At 35.4% G+C, this 22,727-nt stretch overlaps 4 protein-coding genes across 20 annotated transcripts in view; 2 read left to right on the forward strand and 2 right to left on the reverse strand.

The window, feature by feature from the left end:
- On the forward strand, nt 1-10,350 carry LOC119068832 (cytoplasmic dynein 1 intermediate chain). Of its 14 annotated transcripts, none has more exons than XM_037172602.1 (15): nt 1-156; nt 847-1,048; nt 1,117-1,266; nt 1,335-1,462; nt 1,943-2,005; nt 2,198-2,218; nt 5,304-5,351; nt 8,221-8,400; nt 8,467-8,623; nt 8,682-8,820; nt 8,882-9,115; nt 9,176-9,312; nt 9,374-9,468; nt 9,537-9,697; nt 9,768-10,350. In XM_037172602.1, exons 2-15 carry the CDS (start codon nt 900-902, stop codon nt 10,191-10,193), a joined length of 2,088 nt encoding a protein of 695 aa, XP_037028497.1. In that variant the 5' UTR covers nt 1-156; nt 847-899; the 3' UTR covers nt 10,194-10,350. The 14 variants fall into 14 exon arrangements, with proteins under 14 accessions (XP_037028497.1, XP_037028499.1, XP_037028500.1 ...); XM_037172604.1 differs by having other exon boundaries at nt 8,245-8,400; XM_037172605.1 differs by having other exon boundaries at nt 1,973-2,005.
- A 2,595-nt stretch (nt 10,351-12,945) lies between these two features.
- LOC119068833 (odorant receptor 94b-like) lies at nt 12,946-14,536 on the reverse strand. The gene is made up of 4 exons (XM_037172617.1): nt 13,622-14,536; nt 13,460-13,559; nt 13,106-13,369; nt 12,946-13,035 (listed from the first exon to the last, which is right to left on the reverse strand). Exons 1-4 carry the CDS (start codon nt 14,353-14,355, stop codon nt 12,979-12,981), a joined length of 1,155 nt encoding a protein of 384 aa, XP_037028512.1. The 5' UTR covers nt 14,356-14,536; the 3' UTR covers nt 12,946-12,978.
- A 1,341-nt stretch (nt 14,537-15,877) lies between these two features.
- LOC119068834 (phospholipase A1 VesT1.02-like) lies at nt 15,878-17,225 on the reverse strand. The gene is made up of 5 exons (XM_037172618.1): nt 17,069-17,225; nt 16,894-17,012; nt 16,753-16,779; nt 16,214-16,690; nt 15,878-16,155 (listed from the first exon to the last, which is right to left on the reverse strand). The coding sequence occupies exons 1-5, from the start codon at nt 17,155-17,157 to the stop codon at nt 15,926-15,928; spliced, it is 942 nt and encodes a 313-aa protein (XP_037028513.1). The 5' UTR covers nt 17,158-17,225; the 3' UTR covers nt 15,878-15,925.
- Nucleotides 17,226-18,569: 1,344 nt separating this feature from the next.
- Nucleotides 18,570-22,727, forward strand: part of LOC119068835 — a 37,716-nt gene continuing 33,558 nt past the window's right edge. For 2 of the 4 annotated variants that reach the window (XM_037172620.1, XM_037172621.1), the window contains exon 1: nt 18,570-19,313. The gene's annotated coding sequence lies outside the window, so the exon portion shown is untranslated. The remainder of the gene's footprint in view (nt 19,314-22,727) is intronic. The other 2 variants (XM_037172622.1, XM_037172623.1) reach the window with 2 other exon arrangements.

The raw sequence follows: 22,727 nt of genomic DNA on the forward strand, positions 1-22,727 counted from the left end.
CAAAGAATCGAACCGACACATTTCAGTGTATAGAAAATTGCAGAGGAACCATCGGAGAGTTGAGTAAACTTATAAAGTTACTTAAATTGTAGACAAAAGTGGATCCAAGACCTCAATTATCAGCGAAAATATTTTTGTTCTTGGAAAGTGAAAAAGGTGAATAGAAGGAATACTCATTGCAAGTGGCTTGTTATTATTATTTTGTTGATCTGCTGTAGTCTGGGGCGTTTCACATTTATTGATTTTCCGTGTCGTATTACTCTGAATCGTGAATGGTCATTTCAGTTGTGCAATTAAGTGAAACATTGTGCCGAATTGGCAAAGGTGTCTATTAGACAGGGCTGCGAGAAACTTGAAGATCAATAGTCCTAACATTTTGTTCTAAGACGTCTACCGATCGATGACATCACCACTTTAATATGTATATAACATTATAACACTTCACTGTATAACTGTTTGTTAGACTTCCACAATGGACGTAATGTAGCATATGGGAATGGGTTGATCCAGTGGAAAAATCAACAATAATGTTTACGTCATCAATTTTACGCAATCATTGCGAGTGTTTTTCCAATAAGAATAATGACGACTCTTGAACTCCTTAGCCCTTGCACCTCGTTAGCCTCAGTTGATGCTTGTTAATATTGATTTACGGTTCAATTTGGAAAAATCAGGCTACAATTCAAGAAAGATTTTGTAAACAACCGGCATCGAGTGGTAGACTGGTTGAGATTCTTAGTATCGTAGATATTAGACTAGCTGAGATGATTTCTGATTTGTTTGTCCTCGTCCCATTTTTATTATTATTTGCTGACTGCCTCGCACTAACCGGGAAAATGTTTTAAGAATCCACTTGCAGATTGCTATAAACCACGGCGACTCAAGTGAAAAAATCCAGTATGGATCGCAAGGCCGAGTTAGAGAAGAAGAAGCTAAAATTAGCGGCTCTGAGGGAAGAAAAAGAGCGACGACGACGTGAGAAAGAAGCTAAAGATGTTGAAGATGCATCGGGTCGAGTTAGCATCGGCGGTGACAAAGAAAATCGAAGGTACAGTTCCACTAATCAGGAATGCTACGCGCCCGGCCGTTGGATACTAATTAACTAAATATTCGCAGGGATTTGGATGAAATGTTATCGTCGTTGGGTGTTGCACCCGTATCAGAAGTGCTATCCTCGCTGTCATCGGTGAATACTGTAGGATCCGACACATCTAACAATGCCACTCCAGATGGAAGTCTACAGCCGTTGAGCTTAACAGGGCAAACGTAAATTTTACCCTCAGGATTACGTTGGCTCATGAGATTTTAATATTCGTTCAATTATTGTGTTTCAGCGGAGGACGTAAGAAAGCAGTTAGTTTGAGTATGACCACTGTCCAGGCGACAAATATACCACCAAAAGAGACAGTCTTATACACCAAACAGACACAAACTAGCAGCACCGGAGGCGTTGAACGTGATGGTAGGTTTCGTTTTATATTTTCTGTACTAACTTACCTCTGCTTCAGTGTCACTCAGACCATTAAAATTACTTTCTCACCCGTACATTTATACATTTTCTATACCAATCATCTTGTAATTCATCCGAGACACACATATATTCACATAGATTTTGTTTTGCCGCTTTTAGGTGATTTTTCGATTGGAATTTCGGTATAATAGCTAAAACGAATGGTCGAAAAGTCACTTGTCCAATTGTATATGAAATATTGAAAATCTAAGTAATCCTTCCAAGAAACCGATGGCCAAATGCTTTTTTTTAGTAACTAAAACCATTTTTAATGCGAAACTTTAATTTTCCATTGTTTCAACGAAAACAAAACTTTCCCTTCAAATGTTTCTTTGTTTTGTTTTTTGAAAATTTTAATTTAATTTCCGTAACATTTTATCGGTGTTGAAATGTGTGAACAAAAATTTTAATAAAATAAAATAACGAATACAGTTCTTTCTTGCCATTCCTCACCTTTGTCAGGATATATGGAAGATTGGTGGCGTCCTCGCAAAGGTATTAAGTGACTTTCTTTGACCAAAAATCAAATTCATTTTTATTTCGTTTAAAATGGTAAAAAATGAAAACGTTCAACTCGTGTTGTTCATTTTTGTCATTCGAAAATCTTTTTTACTTAAATGAATTTCAGTTTCATTGTTTGCTTATCATCCATTCCGTCTAACTAATTACGTTCTGTTCTCTTTTCAGCGTTGGCTACCGATTACTACGGTAAGTTCGAGTTTATTTCGATTTCAAATTCGTTTTTAAGTCAAATTCTTATTTACTCGTACACACAATCTTTACAGTTTTGTTATCTCGTGTTCTCTATTTTATTCGAAATCGATCGAAAACTTTTAATATCGATTGGTCATTTACCGAATTTCGTAGACCGGATCTCTATTTGCACATCTTAAGACGCTTTGCAATGTACTTCGAATGTTTCGTTTCTTGCACTTTGCAATCGGGCGAGTCACGGTGCATCAATTTGTATACTCTTAAACTTTAAACATCTGCAATGCAGTTCACTGGCATATGTTATAGTTGGGTGTTAAAAACTGCTGGAAAACGTTGTATAGTCGAGTGTTGAAAACTAATGTCTATCCGAGTATTTTGAAACTAAATTGGGTGGGGATGACGCCGTGATAGAAGTAATTGTTTTTTGAGTCTTGCTAGCTATTTTAATGTTCCAATAAATATTTTATGAACAGCAGTGCAATGAAAGCAGTGCGTAAATGATTTTTCATGTACTAGTGCGTAAAAGTGACGTTTGTAAAAAATGAAGATTTCTTTGCCTTACGCCAAATCGTGTTCCTAACTTTTACCTTAATTGAAATTGTGCGCATACGATGTGTTGTCCACCTAGCTTTGGGAAAACCCCTCTTTTGCGCAAAATTTACCTTAAGGAAAATAGCTTTTGCCTGCATGAACTTTAAGGGACTTTTGAAACATTCAGCTATCAAGTTAAATTTGATGAATTTAATTGACAAATTAGCTTAATTAGCTAGTTTACATTCTGTTTTCAATGAGATCGCCTGTGAAAGGAATATGAAGCTTAACATTTGCACTGTCTGAATTCCACGGGGACATAGCTACTAACGAATAATCTGAGGATTTGCCAGCCTGGGTTGCGGAAAGCCGGTTTTTCCTTAATTTCATCATGAAAAGTTATTTTTGCCATCTGTATGACCACCTTGAAAGAACGGGTTAGTTACGGCCCTCAAATACTCACCGTTTTATTCTTTACTGTTACATTACGTTACTACGTTCCTTTGCCGAAGGTTCTGAATTTCAAAAAAAAACAACAAATTACTGCAGCATCATCAATTCAATTACAAGACTGAATTTTCGTTTCATCTTAAAATCGTATTCTCGTATTCTTATATGACCCTAAAGTCAATGAATTTGCTGGACATTGAAGACATCGAAGATAAATTGAAACTGTAAAGATTGTCCGGAATTGTTCTAGTAATTAATAGAAGTTTTAGTTAGACGAGTATAAGGCTGCTTCATGTTTTTTTAATTTAAATTTCGTAAATTTAAGCATTCAATTGGTTTTAATTCATTTAAATAGGCATTCTTGATTTATTGTAGAAATTTAATTTAGTTTTTAATTTTAAACTTAAATTTTACTTTTTCGAATCGCGCGTAATTTCAAGTTTTATTTCTCCACCCATTTTATGTTCCTCGATGATTTTTATACAAAAAATATTTTATTTTTATTGTTGAAATTCAACGATGTTTCGTTGCTTTTTTTCACCTTTTTTTACTTATCGCTTAGTCACACTCTGTAAACAGTTTTTCATTTGATTTGACTTTTTTTGGGTTTTTTTAGTTTAAATATTTTTTGTAGATGTATAACTCTGTTAGTGTATACTCATTAGTTTTATTTGCATGAATTACCCAATGATCCTTGTTTATTTTTTGTAGCATTTAGACAATGTGTGCTCAAGCCTCTCAAGCCCAACCTCTTACCAAATGTGTTCATAAAGCTCATCAAATTTTAGTCTCTAAGGCGTTTCAATATCATTCAATTCCAATTATACTCGATCTAGAATGAATTTCGAATATATTGTTGATTATTACAATCCAATAAATTAAAATTTCGCTCTGATTTATTGTGGTACATGTAATCTTCACAGTCAGAGGAGGAATCGTTTGTCATAGCCAAAAAAAAAATATTTTTTTTGCCCCTTTATGCATTCCAAGTGGTACGTCACACTTGAGAAATAATCGTTTTGGAAAATATTTTCGTCAAAAATGTTCATTGCTTCAACGGGATTTAATTTATTATCACAAGCTGCTAAACGCATGTCTATTTATTGTTTGGGTTTTATGTGCTCATGTTAAACTGCATAATTCTATCAACAGTAGGGTGTTTCTCAAATGAAATTGGTTCTCTCACCCTCGTGAAGCTCTCGTAAATCTACAACACAATTTTTTAGCTATTCTTCAGGGCGTATAAAGGCAGTATATACTTGCCGGAAGTTTGTTACATAGTCTCGATATCTTGTTTAATTTATCAATTGGGACCTTTGTCAACGATAAACTGGTAAAAATAAATGGTTTATGGTTTTCATCAACAAGGGTCTCGAAAATAAGTTTCACGATAGGACAAGACTATATAGCATACTGCCTGGAAATGTATAATGCCTATAGGGCGGTATAACTCAAAGAATTTTACGATTGCGCACAAGAGGAGGCCCAACGGTGGCCAATTCTAACTTATAACTCAAAGGACAATAACAAATTTTTCTTGGAAAATCCGATGGATTTACGAGAGTAAGAGAATCAATTGCATTTAAAACACCCTAATCAAAAAGAAAATGCCATTCGGTGAATGAGGGCCTTATGATCTGTCCCTTTTTGATAGAAGTAAAATTAGTCGAGACTTTATGGAATTTTCATGGGGCAAATTGCTGTGCCCTTCGGAGAGGTGTTTCTTGCTTAGGATCTGAGTTTTCAATAAATTTCTTTTTATAATTTTGTATACAGATTTTTTTGAAATGTATAAACGTATTGAAAGTATGAATGAGCTGATCTGTTCTTTCATTAAGATTTATCCGTTTGTTTGCTTTAGCGTCTCAGACTTTATTTTAATTTTGCCTAATTTTATGTAACAAAATTTCTTCCAAATTTTTTTTCTTTATGCAACGGAAAAATACAAAAAAATTATCAAAATAAATTTAACGTGAATCTTCACCTTCAGTTTTCAACAAATTTTACGACAAAAAAATAAATTGAAAACAAAAAAAATCTTTTTAACAAAATTGTAAAGCATAAAAGTTAGAATTTTTCTCTTTTTTTCTATTTCAAGATGAATACAATTTAAATCCTGGTTTAGAATGGGAGGATGAGTTTACAGGTAGGTATCTAAGCCAAAAAAAGAAAAGAAACGAAAAATGGTAAAATACAGTAGATAGATGCATTTTACACGTCTTCCTCTATTTCTTTATTTTACTTATTTTGAATGGTGTCTTCGCAATGCATGTTCCAGCTTTATTTTATTATCATTTCTCACTCAATCTCTCTATCTCTATCTCGCTCTCAGAACATTCAATTTGCAAACTAATAACGCAACTGCTCAACGCCACCCACCCACTCATTATTGTAATACAATGCTTATTCATCTAACATTATTCCTAACTGATAACTAACTAAAAACAATTGCAACTTCAATACATCTGTGTAAAGCAAAAGGTTTTTACTTACACTCACTCAATATAACTTTTGCTTCAATAAACTTCCACGGTGTAGATTTTAGCTTCGATAGCTTTTAAGAGTTTATGAATGAATTTTTGGATAAATGAGAAAATTTTACATTTTAACACCTTTACCATCACTCACCTGCAACCTGCATAAATAAAGTTTTAAAAAACAACAACAACAAAATATCTCAAAATTGGGTGGAGAAATATTTAAACCAAAAATCGATACGTTGAACAGTAACAATTGAATGTTAATTCTATCATTTTTTAGAAATTAATTTGTCACAACAAGGTTGTTAAAAATGACTGGTTATACATCGACACGTTAAGAAATTGCAAATAAATTGTGGGCAATTCTAGAGCTAGTTGTGTCATACTGTAGTTGTATCTGAATTTACAGTAAACGTCAGTGAAATTGGGGCATGAATTGGGTTCAGCTGGTCCACTCATACAAATTAAACTCTTTAGTTTTACCACTACCAGGCGCGTGGTATAAAGACGTGTATATGCACTTTTGTTTGTATGAATGGACCAGCTGAAAAGCAACTGAAGCAAATACATGACTCAATTTCACTGAAGTCGACTGTACGATAAGCTTCTATAATATCAGAGTGCATTTGTAAATGACGTCCTGTTCGAGTCTTAGGGTAGAAGATGCGCCATGTTAAAAAAAATGAAAACATAGAACACGGAATGCCTAATAGACCTAGAAAAACTAGAGAACGTTATCTATAAATAAGCCTTGACGAGTGATTCTGGTTTGGACGTCATCAACCTGTAACACATCTAGCCCTTGAATTGTCCGGCAAGGTAACACTATAGCGTTAAGTATAAATAAAAGTATGAATTAGATTATAAATTTCACTGCAGTTTATGTCAATTTGTGGCTTCGTTGCAGTTGAAGCAACTGTTGCACTTATTGATCCACTAGTCACATTGCTACCAGGCTTTACACTTCCACGCACGTGCGTGAGACCATGAAACGTGCAAACGTATAACTGGTGTGTTCTCCTTTGGCTCGGACTACACACCTTTTCAAATCATTTTCAAGCAAGAACCAGATGTACTGTATATGAAACTTATTTATCATGTTCGTCCATCAACAGTTCGGACTACGATTGCTGGACTGAATGTCGCAAGGTTTTAGTCGCGCATTCATAAAACACTGTAGATATCACAAAAGAAGTGCTGTTGAAGAATCGGGAAGATTAAATATAGAAATAAAAATTTAAAGAGTTACACAGTAACTAATAGAGAATTCCATATAAAAGTTTTGTAACAATTTTTCTTGTTAAATACCAAACAAACCGCCTAAAATTGCCTAATAGGATAAGCAGCTTAGTTACGAATTACGAATTACTAGAAAATCGAGTCACCATGGCCTCCCAATTAAAATCAAGAGGCGTGGAACTGACTTGTTTGCCCTATAGCCTGATTGGCCTAAGCTTAACTGAGCATTCGCCATTTGTAAGTCTAGTTGGCTTAAGCGTAACTCAGCATTCGCCATTTGTAAGTGACTTGTGAAACTTTCAATGGTTCTTTATTTTCGTCGGCAACAATGACCGGAATTGCAGTTCTGTTCCTAATATCAGTATAAGAGATATTGCAATAAGTTTTCGTAAAACTTTGAAATGACGAAACGTATGGAGAGTCTTTTTGTAAATCGCAAGTTTTACGTCGACGTACTATCACAATTTCTCTATCTTCGTGGTCCTGACCTGAACTGATCAAAACCAATATGTGAAGAAAATTGCCCTTGCGGTACAGTTTTTTATGCAAACAGCGAGACGTATGTTTATTGGCAATGACTCACGAACGTGTCGCTGTATACTAAACTAAGTCACTTTTACGACGTAAGAACAAATTTCATTCCGTACTCGAAACTATTAGGGTCATCGAATTTGAATACGATGTAATACCTTTTAGAAACGGCCAACGCATCGCAACAAAAGAACTAAATCTGTAACCTCTTTCGTGTGAAGTATTTCATACAAAATCTATCACTTCCGTATTTCTATGTCTTTTAATGTAGAGTCAGTACTCTCTCGTTTTCTCTAACATTAACACAACAGGAAGCCAATGTAACAAAAAATGTTTTTTTTTTCAAAAATATAATTTCGTTCACCGGAAATATTAGCCGTCATTGGCGTAAAGTTAATAAAAGGTTTACCTTCGACATTTCATTGCAAATGCACAATAAAGTAACTTGCCTGCAGATTGCAGATGTTTGTTATATGGTACTGAACATTGAACTGTAATTGAATTTTTAACTCTAAAAGAGATATTACCAGGTTCCATTTAAAAAAATTAATTAATCAAAATTGATGCGATTTGATTTGAGTTAAAAGAAAATATTCCACAGCTGAATGCTTTTAAAAAAAAATCTGAGAGTTAGATATCGAAAATATCAGCCATAGCCGAAGATGGAGGCGTTGCATGTAGTATTTATTTTAGAAACGTAAATTAGTTATCGTTTGTTTGTTTTTGTATGTCGTATTCCTAGCATTGTTAGTTTTACTTATACAGTTCTTACTTATGGTGATGCCCAAGGAGACGACGAAGAGAATTCGCTACCTCACTTAGACCACGGATTTCATTCAAAGTTGCCTCCTGGTATTCTACCGCACGGTTTACCAACGGTTAAAGAAGTTGCACCAGCTATTACACCACAAGAGAAGAAGGATAAAGAGGAGGAGAAAAAAGAAAGTGAGTTCGCTGGGCATATAATTCTGCTGAGCTGATCGGGGAATAATCCTAATTTTTACATTACAGTCAGGGAATTGTCCGAAGAACAAAAGGAAATGATTATTTTATCGGAAGACTTCCAAAGATTTGTTATGAAAGCTGGCAGAATTGTTGAACGTGCACTTACTGAATCAGTGGACATTTACACTGATTATATTGGAGGTGGTGACGCCGATGATAATACGTAAGTTGAAGTCAATTCCAGTTACTGAACGTAATCTAACTCGCATTGGCATTGTTAGAGACGAACGATCTCACGCAAAATTATCGCTGAATCGAAGTTTCTATTGTGATCGATGGTCAAAGAATCGCTGTGTTACTTCGATGGATTGGTCGACTCATTTCCCGGAATTACTTTTGGCTTCATACCACAACAATGAGGTACGTTGTTATAAATTATGGCTGTGGAGAGTCGAAGCGTTTATTAATGAGACTGATTTAGGAGAGTCCCAATGAACCAGACGGCGTTGTTATGGTATGGAATACAAAATTCAAGAAAACAACTCCCGAAGATGTGTTCCATTGTCAAAGTGCTGTGATGTCGGCTTGTTATGCCAAATTTCATCCGAATTTGATCCTTGGTGGTACATATTCCGGACAAATTGTTCTTTGGGATAATCGAGTGCAGAAACGAACGCCGATTCATCGAAGTCCCTTAAACTCTACCGCACATACTGTAAGCTGATTGGGAGCGATGTTTATGTTATTTCCGCCGATCTAATCAACATTTTTACAGCATCCAGTTTATTGTTTAGCTATGGTTGGCACACAGAATGCTCACAACGTAATTTCGGTATCGTCAGATGGTAAATTATGTTCGTGGAGTTTAGATATGTTGTCGTCGCCACAAGACATATTAGAATTACAATTCAAGTAAAGACATTTCGATTGATCACAAAGAGAATCGTCGATATAACGTTTCCCATTATTACAGGCAATCCAAGTCGATAGCGGTCACATCTATGGCATTTCCGAATAACGAAATCAATAACTTTATACTAGGCAGTGAAGATGGTTGCGTGTATTCAGGTAACAAACAGAGTCAAAGAAATATTGGAGATTTCAATTGCCCTAATGTCAATAATTTCTACTGACAGGCTGTCGCCACGGAACACGATCTGGAATTGGTGAGAGCTACGAGAAGCATCTAGGACCGGTAACTGGTGTATCAACACACTACAACCAGTCATCGCCGGATTTCGGACATCTATTCCTCACATCCTCAATCGACTGGACGATCAAATTGTGGAGTCTCAAAGTAAGTTAATCTCTGTCACCAACATTTCATTGGCACGAGTGTGGAATACACAAAAACCATTCGATTGCAGGAAAACAAGCCATTGTACTCATTCGAAGATAATTCAGATTATGTAATGGATGTAGCCTGGTCACCCATCCATCCAGCACTATTTGCTGGTGTGGATGGAAATGGTCGTTTAGATTTATGGAACCTAAACCAAGACACCGAGGTTCCAGTTGCTTCGGTTGTTGTCGATGGATCACCGGCTCTGAATCGCGTCTCGTGGACACCATCTGGATTGCATGTAACTATCGGCGATGATGCTGGTCATGTGTATGTGTACGATGTTGCCGAGCATTTAGCAAATCCTCGCGTGGATGAATGGTCGAAATTCGCGTCCACTTTAAACGAATTGAAAATGAACCAATCGGACGAATTAGAAAACGTTGAGAAAAAGGCACCGATGCCGCAGCCAAGCTCACTGACCAGCGTGATTTCGAGTCCCCTAATTTAAGTCTTAAGTGTTTAGGAAAATTAACAAAACAAACAAAAAATATTTATGGAAAAACAATTGAAGTAAACAACTCTGCTACTATCATTAATTATATACATTGAAAAGACTAAAACGATCGAGATAATAATGAAATAAAAATGAGAAATCAATGTTAAAATGTTCTCATCTTTTTCTGCTGCTTGTGCTCCCGAAAATTGGTCAGAGCTTCGGAAGTTATTCAAAACATTTGATAGCTTCAAAGCTCTGCACTTCGATAAATCAAGTAATTACGACTGATTAAAATTTTAAATGGTTTTGTCGTTTGATGTCATTTTTGAATATCGCCGACAAATTGACTTCTTGAGAATCTTTGCAATTAGAATAATGAAAACGAAGAGAGCCATCTCGACTTACTATTCCTATTGATATCATCATGGCTTATTATAGACCTAATCAGAAAGAGTGAAATCTGGTTATTAGTGTGGATCGGGTTTAACAACTTTATATCCACACCTAGTCCAGTTGATATCTTGATGCGACTATCTTGCATTACTTTTTCGAGTCCAACATTTCCAACTTCCAAAAATCAGGAATCTTCGCTCTACATGCCTATTAGAGTGTTTCTCAACAGCAATTTCTTCTCTTACCCTCTTAAGTCCCTCCTAAATCTTCAACAAGAATTTTCCAGTTTTCTTTGGAGCATAATGAGGTGGTATATACTTGTCCATGTAGCGTAGCAGGACCTATTGTAGATAATTCAATTCGAAAATATTCTCAACAAATTTCCTACTCATCAAAATTTTAGAATAAAATTGATGGCAGCTGTTAGGTTGTAGTTTTGGAGTTAACGCACCTAAATTAGTCTCGGAGAATCCGACAACTAAAACTAAATTACTAGTATGCTCTTTAACTACATGGAGCAATTCGTTTGAAAATCAGCCTAGGAAGCTAACGCCGACCCGGATATGAGCTCACTCACGCTTCGGTTAACTGAATTTCATAAATTTTATGTGAAATTTGTCTATTTTATGTGAAATAGTAATTTTTCTCGATGCGTCTAAAGGAAGACGTAATAAGGAACGAAATTGTAAGCGAGCGAGTTCCGTACCACGATCAATGAGGTGAGGAACCATAGTTTAAACTAAATAAGTGGTCTTCAAAATTATGTCATTCCCGGTGAAATGAGCATCGTATGTGACATACGACAAGCCTGGGATGTGGATTAAAACGAATTTGATCAAATGGTAATGATGGAGGATGTTTATTGCTCTGCTCATTTGAGATCATTTTTTTTTTTTTGAAAGAAGGTGTGAAGAAACAAGAGATAACGTAAGAATAAATTATCAGTCGGAGGATCCGCAATCACCGGTAAAAGCAACAGATGAAACGAATCTGTTCTGGATTGCTTTCAGAAGTGCCATAGATGAGTCGTACGTTAGACAAAAAGGATTTCACTTTGATTTTTTTACATTTTACGTGAGCCTGAAAGTCAACAAAGAAATATGTTCCGAAGCGACTGACAGTCGATTCCTTAGACCTGTAAGTCTTTCTATCACTGAAAGCCAGTCAGTTTTCCTTTGAATAAAAAAAAATACAGAAAAACATTCCAGCTCTGGGATTCTCACCCATCTGGAACACACCAGTAAGGTTGCACGATCACGATAATTTTTTTTACGCCGACACTTATTTGGATGGAATCAACATTTTAAAAAAAATATATTTCCAAATTGGCCAACGTTTAACAGAATTGTTCAGCAGTCCCTTTAGCGAATTGGAGCTGGTTCAATAATATCGAATTTTACAACATAAATAAAAGATGAAACAAAATCAATTTACATTTCCTCTATCGATTACAATTTAGGATTCTACCCAGGTATTGGATTTATTGATTTACCAAGTGATGATTACGAAGACTGTATGTCTTCGTTCCAATTTGGTCCCACATACAGTTTTGTTTAATTCGTGCAGGAACAGGATATTCATTGAATGCATTCAGTATTTCTATTTCATAATCGCGCTCTTATCGGTCTGAAATTGTTAGTAAGCAAAAGATCTTCACACGAATTAAACAAAATTGAATTTGTTTCCTCATAAAAAATTAATTTGAAGAGTTTGTATGGACGGCCATTCGTGAACTTATAATTTCAATTTTTTGCTAGAATTTAAGAATATTTTGTTCACTTTGTGGCACGACAGAGTAAAGTAAGCCAGGCAGGAGCAGACGACGAAAATACATTGAAAGGAGGGACCTAAATCCCGTTACAATCGTTTACGTATTCGTTTCATGCATTTGCATCAGTTAAGACTCGGAACAGGTCAGTTCAGGTGAAATTTAAATCAGGTCAAGTAAATTTCAGATCAGGTCAGGTTTTTGATTTTCAGGTCACAGGTCGACCTAAACCCGATCTATTCCAAGCCTTAAAAAGCGTTTTGCACTAAAATCAAAGGCCCACCTATGAATTTAGGTCCCTCGTCAAAATCGACTGCTCTCGCCTGTGTTACTTTACTCTGTCTGTAAACGTATTTCATTCGGTATTTTGACTCTACCTGCCGGCAGTGACAATCGAATGATTTACGAGTTTAGTTATGAATTTAATGAATATCAATTCCATTTGTAAATATTGACATATGAAGTAATTACTATCACTTACTACGAATTATCATTCGTTTGAATACTAGGAATAGAGGACACGGATAAACATACGACAAATCGACAAAATAATAAATTTAAAGCAATTTATTTTCTATTAAATTGTGTCGAATTTGGTAATATGCATAGAACCGATTTCGGGTCACCAAAATAAAATTATTTTTTTCCAAATTTCTGTAAAATATTGAACATGCTGTAGGTAAGCTTTACTATCTGCAATGATGCACAAAATCTTAGTGTATTGCAGGAAAACGTAACGCATACAATCTGAAAGTTAACTCACCGATGTGAACGTTTCCAAATTCATCGGATACAATTTCAATATGACCAGATCTTGTGGCTGTTTCAGTACTTCGGTTAAAATTATAATATTCCGTTTAACTGTGTCCAACTGATTGATCCAATCGGATTCGAATAAGCAGTAAATGAGTTGGCTATAATGGTATTTGATCTCGTTTCCAAAGTACATTACCACAAATATGTCGAAAGTGTTGTAGATGAGAATAACACAGTTTATGACGGTTTGGATTAGATTATTTTCAGAACTCTGCAATGAAAAACTCAATTTGTCCAACGTGATGGTTCGTTGTGGCCTTTCTAAAATTGTTAGATTTTTTAATTTTAGATTCAAACTCACGAATGCTAAACCGTAGAGAGAGCCACAGATGCAGAGATTACTCGTAAAAATCTGTGCCAAGAATAAGTTCGAGAAACAAGCCTTGAAGGATGCCGTCTTTCTGGCACAGAAAAGTAGACGATTTTTTGAATTGAATCAAAATTGTTTAACGTGTCAACATACTCTTTAATGTTACGGTGAGATTCAATCAACTTTTTTAAGTCTTCAACCGTCTCTTGCTTGTCAAAGACGTTCTTCGCTGCACTGTTCTTTGAGCCCAATTTTCTTAGGCTATTACCTAGTAATTGGTATTTTATTGAGCAATTGAACATCACATACCAATAAATTATCGTAAAGAATGTGACAACCATGGCAAATATGACTGCAGCTACGACAAACGTATGGGCCAAGCAATAGCCCACGATACTATTTTTCCAGTCCAATGGAAAACCAACGTTCAACGGTAACCGTCTCTCACTCGAGAAGAATGGTAATGATAAAATGATAAAAAGGAAAATGGCCAACAGCATTGAAAACACATTTATGTAGCCGAATTTGGCAAAATTTTCCAATTTGATGTTAATTTCATCAAATTCGTTTACATCTTCGATCGAATGAACGCAGATATCATTCAGAAATTCATTGATTTCGTGTTGCTTCGAAAGTATGTAACCGAGTTTGACCACCAGGAGAGCACTGGCCACTGTTGCAGCGCTTAAATATACCGATTCGTTCATGTCGCCGCTTAAGTAAGCTCCTGAAGATAGTGAAGCGAAAAGCGATACCAACATTATTGAATTTATCATTTTCTTGCCTATCTTTGAGAAAGTTGACTCCTCGTCTTTGTGCCACATTCCGAATATTTGTAGAACTGTGATCACTTGACTGATAATTGGATGCGCCCTGATTGTGTACATTTTTGGAATTTCTTTCCGGTTGAAGGTACAAAACACAAATGATGAAGGATCGACTGGCAATGTTGATTCACCACTATGAAATGGTCAAACTAAAAGCGATTCAACTGGAAATACCATTTCACTATTTCTACGGCTGACAAATACCTATAATAACCAATTAGATCTAAACAGAACATAATCGGTAGAAGGTAAGAAGGAGAATAATAATTTACATGCGTGCGGGTCGAAAATCATTTTTCTGTATACGTGAGAGTGTATTGGTGAGCTATGATATGAATCGGTCGGTAGGGAAAGTAAACGGTCGAGAAGGAAAGTAACGGTTGGGAAGGAATGCACCAACACACTCTCACTATTACAGAAAAATATCTTTCAAAATACCCCAATACACACTCGATGTGTGTTTTCGCTTGGGCTTCGCCCGCGCGTGCACACACATCTTGTGTGTATTGGGGTATGTTGAAATATACTATTTTTGTAACGAGAGTCATTAAAGCCAAGCGGGAAAATTCAAAACGTTTATGTATACTATTTCGTTAGTCTCTACAAAAAAGTTTTTTTTTTTTAATTTTTCATGATGTGGACTTGCATCATACCCGCTAACTAACGCGCGCGAGAAGAAAATGAATGATGCGTTAAAAATTGAAAGACAACCCCAATGACGTAATTTGTATTGTCAATTCACACCAAAAGTCCGCTGAAATTTATTTTTTAGTTCATTGGTTCATCCATCGATTCATCGAAAATCTTGACAAAAATCCATACGAGAAAAGTGTGACGCAGTCTTTGTAGTACGATTTCTAAAATGACTGATATCGCTAGAGTTGACGCTTTCAGCTTCGTTACGCAAAAATGCAATTTTACACCCAATTAGGTCAAACAAGCTGGCTTAGATTAGATTGTATGGGACGAATCTCTGCGCCTAAGCCTCCGTTGGGCCTGTTGTGCGTGTCCCTTTTTCGTCTAATTGGACCTACTGATTAAACTGGAATCCGAACCACTGTCAAACGTTAGTCTTATTATCCTTACGTCGAGAGATACATTTCGACTTGAAATTCTGTATGAGTGTGATGTTTATGTGACATCACAGATGGCACTGTAAGTTACAAACCAAAAAAATCTGCGCCGCAAAGTGGTAGTTGTTCAGGAACAGACCTACAAGACAATTTACATATATTGACTAAGAGAATATGATGAAATAGGTTTTGAGGTGATATACGCCAAAGTGTAGAAACTGAAAGGTTCGGCTATACATTGTTGACGCGTCTCAAAAAATTTTCTTCGGTCTTTTTTTGGTGAGAAAGACTGCGTCAAGTCCTCCGCTACCGCTCCGGCCATGATTCAAATTCTTAAACGCACTTATGGCGTGAATCGAGTCTACTAGTTCATTTGGTGCACGGGATTTCAGAAATATCTAGAAAATAGCCGATATATTGGAAAAGAAGCTTAATGAAGTCATGTTGTTACATATAGTGTCGAATATTGGATTTTTTTCTTCAAAATAATTGAGACCGTTAATCAGTGGTTAATTTTGTTTATTAAAGAATTGAGAGCTAAGAAAAGTGACCACGACTTACTTCTCCTCACAGTACGGTTCGGAATTGGAAGTTTCCAGTTCAAATATTCCGAACTTTTTTTTACTATGAATTCCGTATACATCACTCTCACTGCTTTTCGAATTAGAAAAGAATTCTAAGAACCACGAGTAAATCGTTCCATTTTTATTTTCTATGTAACCGGTGCACCAGTGTGTAAACGACGCAAGGAAAATATCTTTAGCAAAGGAATGACTGCATTTTATTACTGAAACAGGGAGAAGAGATTAGATAAATCGAAAATTCCCTTCGCTTTCGAAACAAACATAAGTCTTCAGCTTTCAGAACTTCATCCAAACATGCGCCCTGTACATTTCCACCATTCGCAATGAAATCGGCATGCCCGATATTCTTACTGGTCCCTAGAGCTGAAGTTGTGTGCAAAACCTGTACAAAATTTGCATTGTCTGTACTAAGACTAAAATTAGATTTTGCTATCAGTGGTATTTTAAAATAGAAGGTCGGAGCGGCTGCGTCGAGGCCATAGATGGTTGAGATTTTAGTTTTGGTGGATTCATAAATGGTCTGTCCGGCCAGCCCAGATACGTGGGCTCCCAAAGAATGACCAGCAATTGAGATTGAATCCGCAGTTTTACCGCTCTTCTTTAACAAGGATAACATGAACGCAGCGAATTGTTTACCAACAGTTTGTACATGCTTTAGAGCGGCATTAATATAGTCATCAGACGCCAATTCTCTCCAATCTATCCCACAGAAATTGGTTTTCTTCTCTTTTACCCAAGCTTTGAATTTTAAAATTTGTTATTGATAAAAAGCGACAGAAAAGTGTAGGAATGTTGTATACCTAAACCGATCTTGTATGGAGTGCCGCCTGAAAATTAGCAAAAAAAATTTAAGTGAAAATTTCGTCTTGCAACTTCATCGAACAATATTTTTGTTTATTAAATATTGTTCCGAACAGTCATAACCATGTTCACATCGCTACCTTCATCTGAAACGTTAAACAACGACCCCCATCCGTGGACAAGAAATGCAAAGTCAAGTTTGAAATCGAGATTCTTCGACATATCACTGGTGGTTGTCTCTTTATAGATTGTATCAGACCTGATAAGGTTGTCTTGTTGTATTTTACGAAAAAATGTGTATTTGGATTTACTTACGAATGAATGCAGAAAAACCTCGTCTGTGGACTTGGTTTTACTGTTGCCGCTAGATTAAGGACTACGACTAATCCTAGAATCAATTTCATTTTCAGGGGAAATGGGTAAATTGGTCCCTAGAATGTAATGTCGACTGAAATGACAACTATAAGGAAGTGATTGTATTATTTGCATTACCATTGCCTACAACACGAACTAACTAAAGAAAGTATCAACATTTTGATTATTATGTCATGCTGTCCGTGACGGAAATATATTAAGTCTTATCAAATTAAAAGAAGAATGGTGAGGTAAGGGTATATTGTTCTGATCATATACCAACGGTACAGATTTGGAAATTGTATCAAAAAGTTACTATTCAACTCGACACCAGTTTACCGCTGCATTCTACTCTTGATTCCAAGCTGAATCAGCTCAGGTCGCTCAGGTTCAGGCCATAAAATGTTTCATTTTTTATATTCACCAGAAAGTACTTATTTCAACTTTTAGAATCGCTAAAGCGAGAAAATTAGATAATCGAAGATATTTCGTTTCGACAATTATTCTAAAATATGGTGGGTATCTGTTATCAACAGTAACTAACAGTAATAAACGATGAGTTGTAAATTAAATTTTATAGAACAATAAAACGAGAAGGTATTAATGTGTACGTAGTAGCAGACGTACGTTTTAAAACAAATAAAGTAATAGTCGACGTAATACCCAATCTGTTAAAAAGGGGTATATCTCTGACAATAAAATCCGCCTTTACGTCTAAAAATGAGCGTAAAATACTTATTTGTCATTTTACAAAAATTAAATTGAGGGAATATAATTACTGGAGCACCTGTAGCTCCTAGATACCCACTAGTGACTCTCATAAGAAATTTCATGAAAATAACTCCGTCATAAATTGATATTAACAGCAGTTAATATAACGAACTTTTAACCAAGGTTCTGAAAGAACAGGTTAAGCCAACCCTGAGTTGATCACGAAGGCGGTGACACACAATAGCGTCAACGGCTGCGAAGTTTATATGTAAAATGGAATTTAACAAAAACAAAATTCTGAATTTTCGAGAAAAATATTTTCTTCAAGTTGATTTCTCCCACTATCTGTTTATAAAATTTGGTGTCAACCGCCTTCGTGGTTGTCTGAACCTGTTCTTTCAGAACTTTGCTTTTAACTGCACACATTGAAATTAATTGCGGCTTGCCAACTTTCGGCACCCTGGAAGTTACTTAAATAGTCTAGGAATGCCTCCAAATAAATTTCTAAAAATCCAAAACTAAATTCTAGATTTTTAGAAATTTATTTGGAGGCATTCCACGACTATTTAAGTAAAGTCCAGGGTGCCGAAAGTTGACAGGCCGCAATTAATTTCAATGTGTTAAATACCGAATGCAGTTCCCACACAATTCAGCCATTATACATAAAACGTATTCATCCAATCACCAAGCCATAAACGCTACAACGAAAATATACGTGTGCCGCCGAAGCAGCTGTCATTCAAATCATCAACATACAACCGCGACAGCAGAAAAACTCATTCGTTAACCAACAGTGTTCGAAACGAGTGTATATAAATAATATTAACGAGATCTATACACAATATTGTCAGTGATGTAAATAATCGAAACGAATGTGCTATTATTATTTGCCGTGTTCATCAGTCGATGCAATTACAAATTAAGAGTCTTTGAAAGTACGACACAGCATTGTTTTTGTTTTGTTCGCTGGTTCTTTCTAAAAAAAAGTTTTTGAAAATTATCCGCGGCTGATGATATCATATCATTTTTATATGACGTCAGTTTTGTGTGTGATAGCGGGTATTTGAGTTGAACTACACGCATTTTTTTGAATTTCGTGAAGTCGAAATTTCGGTTTGAATGTTTTGGACGATAAAAATAACATTTTGCAATTTTTTGTTGGATTAAAGAGAAGGAAAAAAAAGTGTTATAAAAATAACTTGTATCAAAAAAGTCAGTGATTTTTATTGGGTGCATTTGAGATTTAAGAAAAATAAAAAAAATCGAAATTTCAGTTTATTTTACATTTAAATTTGAAATCGAGAATTTTCTTTTGTCAGCCGGTTGCGGTTTTTGTGTTCAATAAACTATAACAAAGCGAAATACAGCAAATTCTTTTGTTCCATTGGATTTGTCAACGGATTAGGATAACTACAAAGGATTTCGCATTTCGCATTTTACGTTTAACCGCCTTACATCCAGTTATTATACGTCAATAGTCTTCTTTGTCTCTGGGGTAAGTTTTGTTTATGTTTCACATATTTGACAGTGAGTAAACTTTTCAGATACGACAAACGCATCAGCAATTTTACTGTCGGATCTATTACTTCAATTGATTTATCAGTTTTTCCAAGCGATTGATTTAAAATCTTTTATTTCAATTTTTTACAACATCCTTTTTGTTATATAAGAACCTTATTCAGTCAAATCTGGTCGTTTATTCATGAAATTAGGGAATAAGATTGTTCGAACAGAAACGGAATGTCCAACACAAACGGAAACATAAACAATTTTTCTTTGCAACAATGTAGGTTTGCCAAAGAAAAATCGTTTGTGTTTCCGTTTCTGTTGGATATTCCGTTTCTGTTCGAACGACGTTTACTATTGTAACAGATGATAACAGAAAAGTAATGTTACAGCAAATTCACACTTCACTCGTTCATATGTTAAGTTCACGGTACAGCTGTAACCTAGGGTCAGCGGTTCTTGTATAAACGTAAATCCTATCTATCCTATCAATTGTTTGAAATTGAAAATTAACGAATAGACGATTAGTGTGGCATAGAAATCCGATTTATGATGTTTGTGTTGAATATCGTCTGTTAACGCACAAAAAATGGTCCTAGGTAACTATATCTATACGAATAGAATATATAGGTGTCGGAAATTGGAATGTTTGATTTCATCTTATACCGACAAATCTATTTTTCAAATGTTATAACAACACCTGGTCGCTTTTTATGGAAACAATAATTTATTATACATTTCAGATGTGAGTTTTCGGTGCTCGTTTTTTTCTGTCTTTCCCAGGTGTTACTTGGGTTCCCCTTAACATTATTCTACGGTAACATTATTTGGCTCCGCGATTTCTCATAGCCATTCTTCCTCTTTTCAAAATATCAGTAAAACGATAGGTTGATATGATTCGCAGAATGATCGTTATTATATATATGTTTCAATTTCATAATTTTACTCGTAAATTAATCGTCGCTAACAAGCTTCGATTACTATCTAATATATCTTAATGTAGTTTACATTGTAAAAGTATAGTCAATTGAGTAACCAGATATCTTGATTCGGCCTTGCAATTGAATTGTAGATCAATATTTTCTCATAAATAAGTCAATTTGTTGGCACGATATTCTTTAGACATTTTATCGGTGTTGATTTCGGTCTCACCAGTATCAATCGACTGGAACTATATGAGCATACGTTGCATTAAATTTTCTGATTTCAAAGAGTGCATGATGATAACGCACCCATATTCGCAAACAGTTTGTTTGGTGCTTCCGTTTCAGATAACAATTTTCTTAAGCTATTGTTTGAATTATTTTCGACAAAAGTTTCTTTTTCAAGCTACTAGACTAAAGTTACACCCACAATGGTAGAACAATTATTATTCTAAAAAATTATGGTATATTCTAGACCTATATGACTGTATGCTAACTGGAAAAAAATATTATGTTGAGACTATAGGGCTTCACATTGAACTTCTTATTATATTTATAGTGGGTTGATGTATTGTTTGTCCATTTCGCGGCCAAATCCAAACAACGATCTCTTATCTTTCCACGTCAGTGACATACGGTAATTAAGCAAATTTGTTCCGGTTCTTCATAGGGAAAAGAATTGCAGAATCAAAAAATAGGAAGAATTTGGTTAATTTGGATGTTTTGGCATTGTATTGCCATGCACAACAGACCCACGATAGGCCAAAGTGCTGCCACCCACTTTATCCTATAGGCTTGTTTTTGTGACGAAATTTAAGGTGAAGTGAATAGACCATGGTTGTAGTCTGTTCTTAATTCCGGGGCTGTTATTGGGCGATTTTTAGTCCTTGCATTATTAGTTATTGCAGCCAATTGTGATCAAACCTATGAAATAAATTAGAACAGCGTACCAATTCGCAATCCCACAAAAGCAACGTCTGTGCGTCTGGTTTCTTATTCCCAAGATCCCAAGCAAAAAACCTTTCAAGTTTCATTTGAACAAAAACAGTTATTTTTCAACGAGGGAAGAATAGTTGGAAATTGCATTTCAAAGGTTGGCCAGAGGGTAGCGAGAAAAAGTGCAATTTCCAACTTTTTATCCGAAGTGAACACAACGGTTTTCACATCAAAGGCATCAATTCCGAAGTTTCAGCGGAGGGGAAAAAATGACTTTTTTGACTCGTCTCTTCGTTATGAAAAATGATTATACATGTTACATGCGTCGAAAACCGCACTCGGGATAAAAAGAGGAAAAGTCTCGTTTTCGTGTGTTTTTTGACCTCGGCTACACCTCGGATCAACAAAATTCACACGAAAACTCTACTTCTCCTCTTTTTATCACTTGTTATATAAAATACTATTTCACCTGGTTGCATACAACATTTTTCTTAATAAGGGCAACGAAAGTTCAACATTTCGTCACTGAGTTAAGAACAATAAATGTAAATTGTTTTCTAGTGCTTTACAGTACGAAGCAGTACGAATTGTAGGTACACCATATCACCATTTCGATTTAGTTTCCATTAATGTGTTACAAGTCTGATTTATTTCCGATAAAAATGTTCGGCTCGTGTTCAGCTCTCAAATTATGTAACTTCAATAAAATAAATAATAAATCAGTCAGTTCTAAAAATATTACCGGCAAAGAAATGGTTGGACCTTTTGTAGGTCAAGAGCGGAATGTTAGCGACTAGACTCATTTATTAAAATTTAATTTTAGATTTCTTGTTCGTATAAAAATCAATCTCGTCATTACTGATGACATTACCGTACGCTGAAAATGTATTATTGTTTAACATGATCATCAAAATCAATAAAAAAAAAATTGAACGTGTCGCCGTTCTTTTTAATTTTGCTGACTTGAAGATAATTATTATAATAAGGCTCACGTGTGTTGACATTACACGATAAGCAATTATAAATTATGGTTTTGAGGAAGCTTCGGTAGAAGAAGTGAAACTGAACATTGACAACTATTCAAACATGAGAAATAAAAGTTTTTTTTTTTTAAATGAGCCGGTGCTAGTTGCGATTAGGTTTCGTTATCAGAAATATTTTGTTTTTATCAATTTTTACGATAAAATTGCATTTTATCACATTTGATAAGGAAAACGTTGTGTCGTATCAATGTAAATTAATTTTAATCGATTGCAAAAAATCGAGGAATCCAAAGAAAAGAAGATTGTTTTACAAAAAAAATATTTGAAGAATGTGGCGCAAGTGGATAAATTACTTATGAAATGTTGGCATTTCCTAGAAGAGTATTTTATCTATACACCAGTCAGGGAGTGCACAAATTCACTCAGTTTTTTAACGTTGCAAATTGGCAACGGACCATTTAAGTATAATACGACATGTCACAAACCGTCACAAACAAGAACTCTCGTTGGAGCCTATACATGGGACTCCGTTAAGGAGAAGGTGATCTTGATGAAATCAAG

The sequence above is a fragment of the Bradysia coprophila genome, assembly GCF_014529535.1.
Source record: "Bradysia coprophila strain Holo2 chromosome X unlocalized genomic scaffold, BU_Bcop_v1 contig_20, whole genome shotgun sequence".
NCBI lineage: Eukaryota > Metazoa > Arthropoda > Insecta > Diptera > Sciaridae > Bradysia > Bradysia coprophila.